Consider the following 14,778-nt stretch of genomic DNA (forward strand, 5'->3'; position numbering starts at 1 on the left):
CCTCCCCCCCCTCTCTCTCTCTCCTCCGCCACCCCCCTTCCCCTATCTCTCTCTCTCTTACCTCACGCGCTCCACGCACGCAGAGACGCGCACGCCACCCTGTCGCGCTCTCTCTCTCTCTCACTCTCGCTCTCCCCGTTCCGCCTCCTCACCCAAAACCCTAGTTACCCTCGCGCTCGCAAAACCCTAACCCACCAAAGTCACCACCCCTCCCCGGCGGCGGCAGCGGCGGGCCCTTGCGGCTGCATCCTCTACCAGATAAGCGCTCTTAGCTGTCACCCGAAGCTTGCTACTCCGTGCTCTGCGTGTCGGAAGTGCGGCGGCGGCGGCGGGTGGTGGTGGTGGTGGTGGGTGGAGGGGTGTAGAGGGGGTGGGGTCTGGGCGGTTTTGTGGCGGGGGCGGCTTCGGGTGTCGGGCGATGGAGGAGCCTAATGTGGGTGGAGGGGCCGCGGCGGTGCCTGAGGGGGCGGATCCGGCTGGCGGCGGCGGCGGCGGGCCGGGCGCCCCGGCGTCTCCTTGGAGGAAGACCACGCCGCCGCCTGTGGCGGGGGAGGCGGTGGTCATGGGGGCCAAGTCGTGGCCCGCGCTGGAGGAGGCTAGGCAGAAGGTTGCCGCGGAGGCCGCGACGAGGTCCTGGGCGGGCAATGCTGGCGGCGGCGAAGCGGCGAAGGGGGCGCAGGTGCAGCAGCCGTCCCCTCCCCCGCCACAGCCGCAGGTATAGTCTGATGCTTGTGGCCATATGCTTGTTATGGTTATTCCTTTCTATATATGCCTTAGTTAGTTCTGATGGAAATTTTGGTGTATAAGTAGTAGGAAAATTTGCTTACTTTGGTATATGTTTATGTTATTGGTCTCTCGGCACGAATAGCTTGGGTCTGGGTATGCATTGGTCTACTGGTGAGTAGTGAAGTAAAGCCTTGCTCTTTTAGGAGCAAAGTAGGTTGGGTTCAACTTTCTGGAGTGTGTCCAACTATCCATGTTACTTTTTTTTTCTTGGCAAGACCGCTTATCCGCCTCTGTCCGAAGTAGGCACGCTTACACTTTGCATTACGATGTAAGTATGCTATTTGTGTTCGAAGTAATACTCTCAAGTTTTTTACCATGCCTTGATAGCCAGGTGATTGATGGATTGTAGCGGTTATGCCTTTTTTCAACCTATTATTGGAGTTCCTTTCCTTACAAGTTGTGCTCCGATTGGATCCTTGTATGATTCTGTTGACTGTATCTGTAGCCATCATGTATTGTTGTTCGGCTGCAATCAATGCTATCTGGACAGTTCTTAAATCTTAACTGAACATGCTTTTCGTAGCCATCTTCTTTGTAAGTCTTCCGGGATGGTTACCTAACTGAGCCTGATGGAAGCACTTTCTTGTGTGCTATGGCAATGCAACTATGTAGTAAACTTATGTATCATCGTGGGGAATAAATATAAGTTCTTTTACATTCATGGCAATTTTGTAAAGATCATGATATTCGTTCATAATAGTTAAGATGCATGAGTGGGTTATCCTATAAAATTGCTTTGTCCTAAGGCTCACTCTGTAGGATACTAGGATCATAATATTAGACGAGCCCACCCTGTTTTGATCAGGAAAACATCATTCTTATCTGGTTTGGTTTCTTGCCTTCCCTGTAAATCAAATAATAATGGTTAATAAAAGGTGTTTTGTGTTTCACATGCAGACTAAGGACAATTGTATACTTTTCATAAAATGGATTAAACTTTAAAGTTAGTAAAAAAGGAATTTATTTTAATGTCTTACGCGCTGAATATACATTATCTTGTCAGTACTCTACGCAAGAAAAATATTTGCTGATCAATAAGCATTCTTCCTGTTCTGATTTAGTCTGATGCAAAGGGGAAACATTTGTTTGCAGGCATCTAATCGCACACACAAGTTTGATGGCCATGGAAATCCCAACAAGAATAATCAAGCATACCATAAAAATGGCCCAAAGAGACGTCCTCCTGCTGCAAATGGGCCTCCATCTTATCCTGCGGCGATGCCATATCACCAACATCCAGGGCAACCTTTTTACTACCCTGTTATCCCCAGTCCAATGATAGTACATGAATATCCTTACCCACCTTTTGCTGTTCCGGTTCCAAGTCATGACCCGCATGCTGGAAAATCTGGATATGAGAACTCTATGCCTCCTTTTGCTCCACTAGATCAAGCTGGTGGTAATGAAGGTAACAGGCCAGTGCCTCCACAACCGAGGGGAGACCTTCATGCTTGGCGGCCTCCTGTTGGTACCCATGGCGCAAGACCCCATTCTGGTCTTGAAGGCCGTGGCCATTTTAATCACAATTGGCAAAACCCTCAGATGTTCGGTACTAGGGAAAACACAAGTGTACCACAAGGTGTTGGGCCAAGAGCTTTTATGAGACCAATGGGACATCTGCCTCACCCTGTTGGATACATAAATGGTCCACCATACCCTGGTAATGCTATGCTCACTGTAGTGGCATCTGCTTTCATGCTTGGTATATTGAAGATTTTGTTACACTAATATTCAGAATCCTTTGACTCAGGGCCTATGCCTCCCGTGTATTATTACATGCCTGCTGTACCCATGGAGCCAATGAGAGGTCCACCCCGTTTTACCCCAAATCAACCACCTTCTCATCCTGTTTTATCTCCTGAAGCAGCTGATTTAAGAGCTAAAATACTAGCTCAAGTGGAGTACTATTTTAGGTAAATTCTTATTTTTTCTGTTGAGTTGGGCATTTATCTTTTCCCCAAAGAAGCATGATGATCAATAACTAGAAAACAGGCATTCGAGCTTTAACAATAGCTGATAAAGTTGTCATGCAATTTTGAGAAAGCAGTGATAGGTAACTTCTGTTGTCTATTGACCTTGGAATATATGGTCTACAGTTGGATTTTGTCATTTCATTGTTGTTATAATACCTTATATATGCAAGCACTGACATTATGCATTACTAAAACTATTTTGTATGTATATGATGCACTGATGCATCATGGTCACCATATGCTCTTTATCATTTGTGGCATAAGGTCTTTTATTTACCCATTATGATCCTTTTCAGTGATAGTAATCTGGATCATGATAATTTCCTTAAATCCTTAATGGATGAACATGGCTGGGTTCCAATTTCCAAAGTTGCAGACTTCAATAGGGTATGTTTTCATGCAGACTTTGATTTTTCTCAGTACTTAAACTTTTGCTGTCTTGCCATTATGCCATTAAACAACCCTGCTTGTTTGGCTTGTTTTGCAGCTTAAGAAAATTATTAAGGATATATATATATATATCTGACTATGTTTTGCTTGGTTCATTTGCAGCTTAAGAAAATGGCTACTGATATACAACTGATTGTAGAAGCATTGGCAATCTCAACTCTTTTAGAAGTTCAGGTTGTCATGTTTGTTGCAACTATTCTTGCTTAAATCCCTTTGTGTTTAATTTCTTGTTTATGTTAAACCTTCTGTCCTTCTGTATGCTCTCAGGATGGTAATATAAGGCGGCGTTCTAACTGGTCGAAGTGGGTTTCCTTGTCTGGGACATCTCTTCAGAGTCCATCATCGACCAGTATGGATAACACTACTGGTGAATGTAATACTGGTCCCTTCTCAAATAAGGATTATTATTCTGAAGATGAAAAGAAGCATCCTCATCCTGGCAGCACAGATTGTGTTGGTATGGAGACAAATGTTTCTGATGAGCCATCACAGGATACACTCACTAGTTCAGTCACATCACTGAATAAGGGCTTATCAAACATTAGTATTGATAATAAGCCTAAGAACATTTCTGCATGCTCTGTGAACTCACAAAAACATGAAGCTGCTTTTAGGACTGGTGATGTTAAAGTTCATAAAGTAAACACAAACATAAAAGTGCCTGATTCTCAGAGTGAAAGAGGTTTCTGCAATGATTTGCCAAGTGACTCTCCTAGATTCAGCGGCGATCAAAGCACATTCTTGCTTGACGAGGAATTAGAATTGGAACATGCAGAGTTTTCACAAGATATCTATTCACATAAAAGGTGAATTTGGACTAGTGTATAATTTGTTACTTTATTTCATGCACTATAATTTGTTGCTTTATTACTTGTTGTGCAATTTGTATGTTATAGTGTTGTTATTGTGATTCGTGAATAAGGTAATTTTGGTTGTAATTTAGGCTTGCTGCTCTTGTGGAAGTGGTTATTTAATGTATTCATGCATACTCTTTTGATGTAGGAAAGATGTAGCCAGGCCACTTACGTGAGATGTGTGCTATACTGATACACCCTCTGTTTCTTTCAATACCTCCGTTTCCATCAGTTAACGTCATATTCTGTCATGAAACTGGATATGTCCATCTGTTCACATTTTGGAGTGTTAGGCACATTGTATTCTCATAACTTCAAACATTGATTATTTTCATGTAATACCACATCTTTTATGTACCACACTGCAGATTCGAGAAATGGTGTGCATATAATTGATTCACCTTATTTTTGTTTAAGCAGGGTTGATGATGAGGAAGACGATTTTTATGTTGACGACCAAGATGTGAACAGACTAATAATCGTTACACAGGTTACATTTCTAGTATTTTGTACACCTAACTGCTTTGTGTGTAGGGACATGCCTAACCCTAACCCTAAGTGAATTCTATGCTTTATAGGGACATGCCTTTTTATTTGATGATTTTTTGCTTGATTGAGATACATCTGAGTGTCCTGCATTATTCCCTTATTTAACATTTTGTCTATAATGATTTGTTTTTTCTCATTTCTAAATGACGCGTTAATGAACATCTAATAACTGTCCAATTATTATCATTTGTCTGGCAAATTTCACAGCAAGTTATATTGTATGCTAGGACCATCTTAAGCAAGTTTTATTTTGGTAATATTGCAATAAGTCAATTATCTGCAATACAGGATGGCAAAACTTGCTCAAGTGTACCTCAAGCATTTTCAAAAGAGGAAGTTTCAAGAATCAACGAGGGCTTATATTACTATGAGGTAATGTTTTACTACTTTGTTGCTTGGGTACTGCCGTTCACTCCAGTGCACGAATTTATTTTAACAATTACATGCTCAATTTTATGCAAGTAAATAGTTATATTTAGGGCATGCAATTCAATCTAGTATCCTGTTTTACCAGGAAGTATCCATACAATTCCTGTCCTGCTCAATTTAATACAATTGTTCAGGCTCTTTTCCAGTTTGCTGTTTTGAGACTATCATCCTTTATTTTTCTCAAGAATTGCTATATTTGATACTTGATACATGTTAGCTTTTGAGTTATAATATAATGTTAGAAGTTAGAAATGCCCAAGTTGCACTTATCTGTCAATGTATACCGCTGGATTTTTTAATGTGTGTCTAATCATTTCTTTGAAATTTTGAGTCGTCTTAACTAAATTTAGTGTTGGAAACAAGCTCTGAGACAAGGGTTATCTTGGAGCTAAATCGAATTGAAGTCAAAGCAGCTTGATCTTGACCTGAGCTATTCTTGCCTTTCTCTGTCCCAAAGCTCCTTCTGGATTTATGCTCCCCTATCAAATTACATTAGCTTTTCTCATACTAATATATGTTATTTATTCTTGTTTTAGAATCACGCTTATAATCAAAGAAGTTTCCACGCTGGCACCATAGACATTGATTCTAAACCAGCTGGTGGTCCAAAAGGGAACCCGACTAACATTGGAACTAATGGAATTGAAGAATCTGGACAACCTATCCCACGAAGGCGGCATAGCAGAGGCAATAGAAAAGCACAGTCCTCGCATAAGCAGAGGTTCTTTCCCGGTAACTTTGCAAATAACCCTAACAACCGATCTCACTATGGCGGTGTATCAGAGAGCCCCCCAAGCAATTCAATTGGATATTTCTATGGATCTACTCCAGAAAACCACAGGTTAGGTTAATAATTTAATTGAGGTTTTCTTTCTGTAAAACCATACTTTATCTCTTTTATATTATAAGAGTTGATTACTCATGCTTTGTGAGTGGTCATACACCCGCACCATTATTAGCAAGGGATTTTAAAACTGAGTAAATGATTTGGATGCCATTTAAGTTACAGGTAACCTTAACATAAGTTTATACATTTGCATGGACAAATCCATCTCTGCCAACTTGTTCTCTTTATTGAAGATGGATAGGCATCTACTGTAATCACGAATGCCTCTTCTATTTTAGCAAAGCTATTGAAGTTATCTAACTAACTGTCATTGTTTAGCTATAGAAGTTCAAGGTTGAGCTCATCTCCTCATGGAGTCCCTACTGGTAGTTCACCTGTTGGTTCTGTGCCCAAATCTTTCCCACCATTTCAGCATCCAAGTCATCAGCTTTTAGAGAAAAATAAATTCCAGCAGCAAAGGTAAGCTGTCAATTATAGATCTCAATTCAGTTGCAGCTCTTTGCAGAATTAATTCCTTTGCAAGTGTTTATACTACAATCCATTCTTTCTTTCATCATAAATTGGTGTTTTTTTATTTTTTCTTCTTTATGTGAAGGTACAATAAGTTCAAAAATCGATGCCTCACTGAACGCAAGAAGTTAGGAATTGGTTGCAGTGAGGTGCATCTTCTTCGCACATCTCTTACTATGGCATTGTCCTAACTAGAAATATATAAATCTGACCATGCTCATTTGTTATATATTATCGTATTACTCTCTTCGAATCATTTCCTCATATATGAAATCATCTGGTTTTACTATTGTTTTGGCAACTACTGATTATATTTTGCATGAACACTTGTTCTATTTATTGATTATATACTGATCCTCTTTTATGCATTCCGATGGAATGCAGGAAATGAATTCACTATATCGTTTTTGGTCGTATTATCTGAGAGATAATTTTAATGAGGACATGTACAAACATTTTAAGAAGTTTGCGCTAGATGATGCGGCAGCAAATTATAGATATGGACTTGAATGTCTCTTCAGATTTTATAGGTATGGAGCAGAAAATCTCAATTTCTTCTACTTACATCCCTCAACATAGCAGCAATGATCACCAGTTAGTTGTATTTACAGTTATGGTTTGGAGAAAAACTTCCAACGCAATGTGTATGAAGATTTCGAGCAGCTGACACTTGAATTCCATCACAAGGGTGATATTTATGGACTTGAAAAATACTGGTAATTTTCCTTTTTCCACTTATACTTACTGTCCCCTAGTAATTTAATTTTCCTGCTACTGGCCTTGATGAAATATTTAGCATGAATTTATTTACACCTGAACAAACAGTATGCAACTCTGCTGTATTTCCAATTTCAAATACATGTAACTTTGTGCAGTAGATTAATGGCATGGAAAATTTTATTTACTCAGTCCTGCCACAAATATCGTCAAGTTGAGAAACACCATGTGGTGTCACTAACACATCGCTTCCATTCTCCCACATGTGGACTACTCCATGTCTCCATCCATCCAAAATATAATCATTTCTAGGATTCAAAATTTGCACCACAATATAAACATTTCTGGGGCATTGATGGAATGCCCAGTAGTTCATACATTTCTGCCAGTCAGGTGCCTGGGAAGGGAATCTAAGCCATTCAAAGTTCAAAAAATAACCAGAGGTGACTAAAACGGAACCTTTTGCTTAAACCTTAGTAATTGCTAACCAACCTAGAAATGCTTATACTCCCTCCGTATTTTAATAGATGACGCTATTGATTTTTTATCACATATTTCACTATTTATCTTATTCAAAAAATTTGTGCAAATATACGAAAATTTAAGCTAAATGAAAATATGTTTAGGAATAAATCCAATCACAACAAAATAGTTGATAATTAATGGTCAAACATGTGGCAAAAAATCAATAGCGTCATATATATTAAAATACAGTTTTTTGGAACGCATGAAGTAATTTTTCTTTTGATATAGCGCACACTTGTTGCATGAAAGCTGGTTCAGACCCTGGAAAGGGTAATTGAAAATGAATCTTAAAATTTTGCTGGACTTGTGGAAGGCCCTAGCAGTTGCCACGTTTTGAATTTGTGATATTATATTGCTGATAGATCTACTTTTTGCTAATTGAACCAGGGCTTTCCACTATTTCCGAAATAAAGATAGCAGCCCCATTAGCAAGCATCCAGAGTTGGAGAGGCTCCTAAAGGAGGAATTCCGAACCATCGAGGACTTCAAGGCACGGAGGGCGCCGGACAAAGAAGCCGGCAACAGTAACAGCAACACGGCTCCTGCAGCCGCAGGCCTTAACAAGGCTGATGCCAAGTAGGCCCTAGCATGGCATGAAATTTTGGTGGTCATCCCACAGAAAGGAGAAAGTAGCGACCGTTTTTGTTTGGTGAAAAACTAAGGATTTGAGTAGACACCTGTGCAGATTTTGTTCTCCCCTGCCGACGATGCTTGTGTGGCCGTCCAGGAAATTTTCCCTCTTGCATTTTTTGCCATTACCTTCCTGGCGCCAGTGGGATTTGTACATAAAGATAATAATTACCTGTTGATTAAAATGGACAAATAATATAGCCTGGAGTTAAAAAAGACATGGCACTGTCGTCCTGTCTTTGGTTTACCCGTTTACTACCCAGTATTTCCTTATGGCAGGCGAGCTTTTGCTTGCGAAGTTTCTTCACATGGTCCGGAGGCCGGAAACGAGGTCCCTGGTCATTCTGGAAGAGCGCTATCTTTTTCTTATGCTTATAAGCCATGATTTAAAATTTAACTTTAAATTTCTTTTTTTTGGTTTTTATGGTAATTTGTTTTTCTGCGGTGGCTTTTAGATCGTTTAAACACATGTATAAAAGCTGTCATAAAATATTTTTTGGAAGCAACTATGCCGCTTGGATCGTCTCTTTCTCCGGTACTCTGGTGGCAATGTCTTTTATCTTTGTCGCCTGCCGCGTGTTATTTGTCAGCACATTCTCGTTACTGGAATCCAGCGTACTGGCACGCCTCGCCGAGGTTCCCTGCACGTCAGGTCCTCTATACAGTTGCAGTAAATCGTTCGGTAAATATAGATGCTAATTGCTAAGCCATGTGCAACACGCTGCCATTTTCGTTTGCAACCCTACACAATGGACGCAGGACCAAAAGACACCATAGTGGACCACTTGTTATGGAAGCTGGATCAAAAAAATCTTCCTTAGATTTATCAGATGACGGCACAAGAAACATGCACCCGATCTTTTCGTTTCTGCTTATACTTATAAACTAAAATTTAATTTTTTATCATAAATTTAGAGCTGACGTTTGAGTTTTTTCACTGAAGTTTATTTTTTAGCCTTGACTTTTAGTCTTTTAGATCATCAAGAATATATATATATATATATATATATATATAAAAGTTTTATTTATAAATTATTTCTTCTTTTGCAAATATGCTGTAACAATCAGGGTCATGATATTTGCTACTGGAGTTCACCCGCATCATACGGATTCGGGGTTCTGATTATGTACGCTATTTCCAACATTATCGCCACCCAATGATTACATCGTGATACACCCTTTAATTATAGATAAAGTAGTAGTTAAATCTAAGAGTTCAATCTTACAACACAAAGATAAACTTTATAATCTACAATATCTCTTGTATGCCATTTCACATTACCATTTTTCTATATAAAGGCTCTATTTTTGCATTGTGCCAGTCTCACATTTCGTATTTTGCACAGAAACAGAGAGGTGGCCTTGATGCATTGTACATTTAATTAAGAAATTCTATATTGCAAATTTTGCCGCTTGCTGTTTTTTTCACTCTCCACTTACACTAGAAAGACGGTTGGTCGCTCTCTAGAACCTGTCCATTAATTCGTCGGATTATTATTAACTTAGAGATGGGTCCTATCCCATCCGATTCATTTGAACTAACTACTACCGTAGTAGCACTGTAGTTCAGGAATTATTTGATGATAGCAGACACCTCTCCATAATAATTTTAGTTAGAATAGTAATTTAAGTTGTCGTTCACCTAAAACATCAGCATAGTTTGTGCTGCGAGTGAGGTTGGAATCGACAGCTCACTCATGGATTGTGACGACAAGCCCCAGCTAGATCGGATGATTTTCCAGCTCACTTTGGGAGCTCAAATGATCAATGTTAAATCTCTGCAAGGCCCTAAGTTGGCATTTGTAAAAAAGGGGGAAAATAATACTAAAAAGAGAATATTTTTGCAGTGATACATGGCCGGATACATGCTGATGTAGAGTTTGGATTGATTTGCATCAAACTATATTTTTTATAATAACTGTTATATGAGCACCTACGAAGAAGCCTGATTGGCATATTCTGGAGAGATTGACGAAGTCACCAATTCGCTCCACCAAGAAGTCAAACTCAGGATCTCAAGTGCTACTAAGTCATTTGTAACCATTAGGCTACGTGTACTTTCGCATTTGACCTCTATCTCTGATTGTGTACACAATCTTAACTATTATTAGTGTAAATTGTACAATGGTAGTGGGAATATTTTTCAAGATAAACGGAATGTGCTTCAATATGTAACGGGACAAACATATATTCATCAGACCTCAAAGATTACTCCCTCCGATATCATTAAGTTTTAGCACACTTTTGATCATTTATTTTTTTATGTAAATTTAAGGAAAATGTAAGCTTAAGATATATTTAGTAATAAATACAATCACAATAAAATAATAATACTTATATATATTTTTAAATAAAATAAATGGTCAAACATGTACCAAAAAGTCAACAATATCATTATTCCATCTATTCTAAAATATAAGACGCAGTACCATTAATATAAAGACCACAAAAGAGTTATAACCATCTACTCGTTTAGATTACGTGGAGTTATACATGCATGCAATGTAGTTCGGCGTTTTGGTGCTATATTTTACCCAATTACTATCACTGTTATATTGTATAGCATAATTTATTACTAATAAAACTGTTGGAAATAAAGTTTTTATAATCACATATGTTTTTTTGTTACGGGCAAATGCATCTTTTTCATTGACTTAACCATCAACTATCGGTTCATCGGCGATAGTGGCATTATGGAGCGGACAAATTTAAGATAATGGAATAAAAAGAAGAATCAATTTCGAGTGACATATAACAAACCAATCAATTTACAATGACGTATAGAGAATTATATGTAGATTTAACTGAATACATTTCTACACTGCAATAGCGATTTTTTTTAGGAACGCAATAGCGAGGCTAGTGATTGGTGTGAAGATGTTCCCTCCTACCAACTCTTGCTTTTAAAGAGAGAACGATCCCACCTACTCATGTTGGTTATATGGTGGATGTATACCTTATTTAATAGCCAAATCCAAAGCTCATAATGCTAGAAACAGATTTGCACATATATAATTGTGTCGCCCAAGCAGACATTATAAGCAACATAAAGTAAAAGGGAAAAAAAAACATACCAGGGATCATTTGGATTCACAAAGAAGATATAAGTAGTAGTAACCATTAACATTCTCCTTAGCTAAGATTGCGGAAACTAAGTATCGACCGTGTAACATGTACAATGGGTGTGAGAAAAATGTTTGATAAATTTCTCATAATTGTGATAGACACAATAATCACCCTCTATTCTAAAATATGAGTTAATTGCGCTAACAATATGTGATTCATATCATGCATTTAGCACGATTAATTCCGTATTCAAAAATATTTTCATACGATGTTATATATATATATATATACATACTATAAAAATAATAATTAAAGAGAAAGATTGGAAACCGTGTAGAAAGAAGCGAAGGGCGTAGCTAGGATTACCTCCAGATTACCAGAAATGTCCATGCTCTAGTAATGCCACTCCTGGCTTGAAACGCCAAGCAGAGGTTGTTGGGACACCATGAAATTTACTCCAAAAGGGCGCAAAATCATCACATAAATTTGGCGAGGGCTGCCGCCCGCACCGCCGCCGTCCCTTTCGCCGCCCGTCGCTCTCCATCGCCGACCGCCGGACGCGCGCGCGACGACACGCCGTGCCGCTTTGTCTAAAAGGAAAAAAAAGAGAGTGATGTTTTGATTGTTTAATTACTTATAAATTCAAATTAAAATTTTAGGAATTTAATTTTAAAGTTAAATTTTTTATAGTTTATTTTATAACTTTGTTATGAATCAGTGTGAGCAGATATATATAAAAGTTTACGTATAAAATAGTTTTTGTTTGCAAATAAATTGTTTCGTTTTATCTTTCTTTCAAAAATAATAGAGGCCTACCCTTATACCCTTATCTAGTTAGTGTGTGTGTGGTGTTATTATTATCTCCTCCCGCTCCCGATCGCTCGCGCCATTTTCTAGCCAAAGGCAAAGCAAGTAAGCCACGCCCCAGCTCGCCGCGCGCCATGGAGGTCGGTGGCGTGCTCGTGTCGCTGCTCCTCGCGGCGTTCTCCCTCCCGTGCCTCCTCCTCCTCCTCGTGCTCGCCGAGGCCGGCGTCCGCCTCGCCTCCCTCGCGCTGCAGGGCGGCCGCTACTCGTGGCCCACCCGCTCCGACTTCCTCGGCTACCGCATCGCGCGGGGCGGGCGGCACTCCTCCGCCGCCGCCGCCGCCATCGGCGGCCGCTTCTCCTACCCCATCTCCGGCGGAGGTGGCGGCGGGGGCGGGCTCGGGATGGAGGAGGAGACGCTGCCGGCGGCGTGCTGCGACCGGCTGGCGGTGGCGGTGTACCGGCGCGGGAGGGACGCGCCGCCCGTGGACTGCGTGTTCTGCCTGTCGCGCGTCGACGACGGCGAGGAGGTCCGCCAGCTCCGCTGCCGCCACGTCTTCCACCGCGCCTGCCTCGACGCCTGGCTCGTCCGGCCGCGCGCCACCTGCCCGCTCTGCCGCGACTGCCTCCTCCCCTCCGAGCCCCCGCGCTCCTTCCCGCTCGACTACTACGACGACGACGACGACGTCCACTTCGGCTTCAACGACTTCTCCATCACCTCCTCCACCACCACCTCCCCCGCCGCCGCCGCCGCCGCCTACCCCCACGGCGTCGCGCTCTGGCCAATGTAACAATCTAGCTTACCAACCCCAACCTCACGGCTCCTGCTCCGCTCGCTCCATTGCTGCCACGCGCGAAGCAGAGTGCTCCTCTGTTTTTCCACCTCCTTTTTTTTAAAATTTAAAATTTACTCTTTTTGCATAGTTTTTTAGTAATTAATTACCGATTAATTTCGGACTGATTGCCTGATTATTAGTGGTAACACACGATGTGGCTGCAGTGCTGTCTTGCTCCCGGTAAATATTGCGACGGATAACGATGGCTCACCTGCCATTTTCTACAAATATTTCTCAGATCTCTCGTTACCAACTCTGTCCTAATCGTTCGTACAATCCGCTCCTTTCGTCTACATGGCTATGCATTCATCACGAGAAAGCGCTGCATCCCGCGTGTTGCAATATATTTATACCGTTTCCGAAAATCCTAAATGGAAGTATTAGTGTGTTATCCACTGATCAACAATAGTTCAGCTACAGTCGTGGAGGCAGTTTTTTAAGCATATTTCCCCCTTTGCTTGCGTGTCATCTAAATAATCATAAAAAATATGAAAAATTTGATAAGATTGATTAATATGAGTTACTCCCTCCAGTCACATTTGTTTAACATTTCGGACAGGAAGTTTACCTTATTTTCTTTGCAATTTACTTGTCCTAAACGTCAATTAAATCTGTCCGGAGGGAGTATATCACTACACAAACATACAAGTTTAAATTCAACTTCTACATGTGATAACGAATATAAAAAATAATATACGTATACTAGTTTCAATTAATTATTAATATAACAAAAATAACTTAAAACAGTTTCCTCTACAGTCGTTTGTGATAGAATTTTTTATTATTAATTGCACATCTTTAATAATACTTTTAGAATAAATCCTCCACAAATTTATTTCTAAGAAATGTAACATAACACCACCGCCGCGCCAACCCGTCTGATATGGCGAGGACATCACGTCATTTCGTAGCTAGCCAGTTATTTATTTTTTGAAAATAAGTGCCTGTTTGGATAGAGAGATTTTTTTTCTTTTAACACATCGGATATTTGGACGTTAATTAGAAGTAATAAATATAGATTGATAACAAAACTATTTGTATAAATAAAGACTATTTCATTAGACAATTTTTAAAGCCTAATTAATCCACGATTAACAAATGTTTACTGTATCATCATAGTCGCTAATCATAGATTAATTATACTCAATAGATTCGTCTCGCGAAATAGTCTAGAGTATGAGGGTGAGTTTTATTACTAGTCTATATTTAATACTCCTAATTAATGTCTAAACATTCGATGTGATAGAGACTTAAAAAAAAAGTTAGAGGGTCAGGGGAACAAAAAGGTCTAAGTTAGTGCTTTGTACTTTTTAATCATTTATTAAAAAACTGTAATTAGTAAAAAAATTCTTTATACCAAGTATGTCGTTGCATGTATTTTGTTAGCAACTCTTTTCCTTTACACGAAAGATATACACATTGTCGCACACATTATTTTACACATACACTATGAACGTATGTAATACACTACAAGGAATTATACACTACTACGTCCCAACACCCACATCCACGTTCACATCCATGCCACGCTCAAAAGAGATGGAGGTTGCCAACAAATCCTTAGAGCATACTTACGCGTGTATAATATTTGTAAGCAGTTGCTAATATTAAAATTTAAATTTCCGTGATGGATTTGGTTACGGAAAGACGCAATTAGCAGATGAAAATCTTATCCAAAAGAGACCGGATTCAAGAAGGAATCGTGAAGACCAAAGCTTGACGGCGTAAATTTATCTATTAATTAGAGTTAGTTAGGATTTTTATTTTATCTCTAAGGGAGTTAGAATCCGATCGAGACTTAT

General features: G+C 39.9%; 2 protein-coding genes across 3 annotated transcripts; both read left to right on the forward strand.

Annotated features, from left to right (window-relative positions):
- The first annotated feature begins 387 nt into the window (after positions 1-387).
- LOC102722819 (la-related protein 1A) lies at positions 388-8,527 on the forward strand. Of its 2 annotated transcripts, none has more exons than XM_040523898.1 (14): positions 388-715; positions 1,879-2,446; positions 2,537-2,699; positions 3,056-3,146; positions 3,312-3,383; positions 3,477-4,015; positions 4,484-4,553; positions 4,901-4,984; positions 5,578-5,882; positions 6,213-6,347; positions 6,484-6,547; positions 6,783-6,928; positions 7,010-7,114; positions 8,028-8,527. In XM_040523898.1, the coding sequence occupies exons 1-14, from the start codon at positions 419-421 to the stop codon at positions 8,218-8,220; spliced, it is 2,832 nt and encodes a 943-aa protein (XP_040379832.1). In that variant the 5' UTR covers positions 388-418; the 3' UTR covers positions 8,221-8,527. The 2 variants fall into 2 exon arrangements, with proteins under 2 accessions (XP_040379832.1, XP_040379830.1); XM_040523896.1 differs by having other exon boundaries at positions 389-715; positions 6,207-6,347.
- A 3,711-nt stretch (positions 8,528-12,238) lies between these two features.
- LOC121053286 (E3 ubiquitin-protein ligase EL5-like) lies at positions 12,239-13,150 on the forward strand. Its single transcript, XM_040520019.1, has one exon. The coding sequence runs from the start codon at positions 12,278-12,280 to the stop codon at positions 12,929-12,931; it is 654 nt and encodes a 217-aa protein (XP_040375953.1). The 5' UTR covers positions 12,239-12,277; the 3' UTR covers positions 12,932-13,150.
- The last annotated feature ends 1,628 nt before the right edge of the window (positions 13,151-14,778 follow it).

This window comes from Oryza brachyantha, chromosome 1, assembly GCF_000231095.2.
Source record: "Oryza brachyantha chromosome 1, ObraRS2, whole genome shotgun sequence".
In the NCBI taxonomy this organism is placed as follows: domain Eukaryota; kingdom Viridiplantae; phylum Streptophyta; class Magnoliopsida; order Poales; family Poaceae; genus Oryza; species Oryza brachyantha.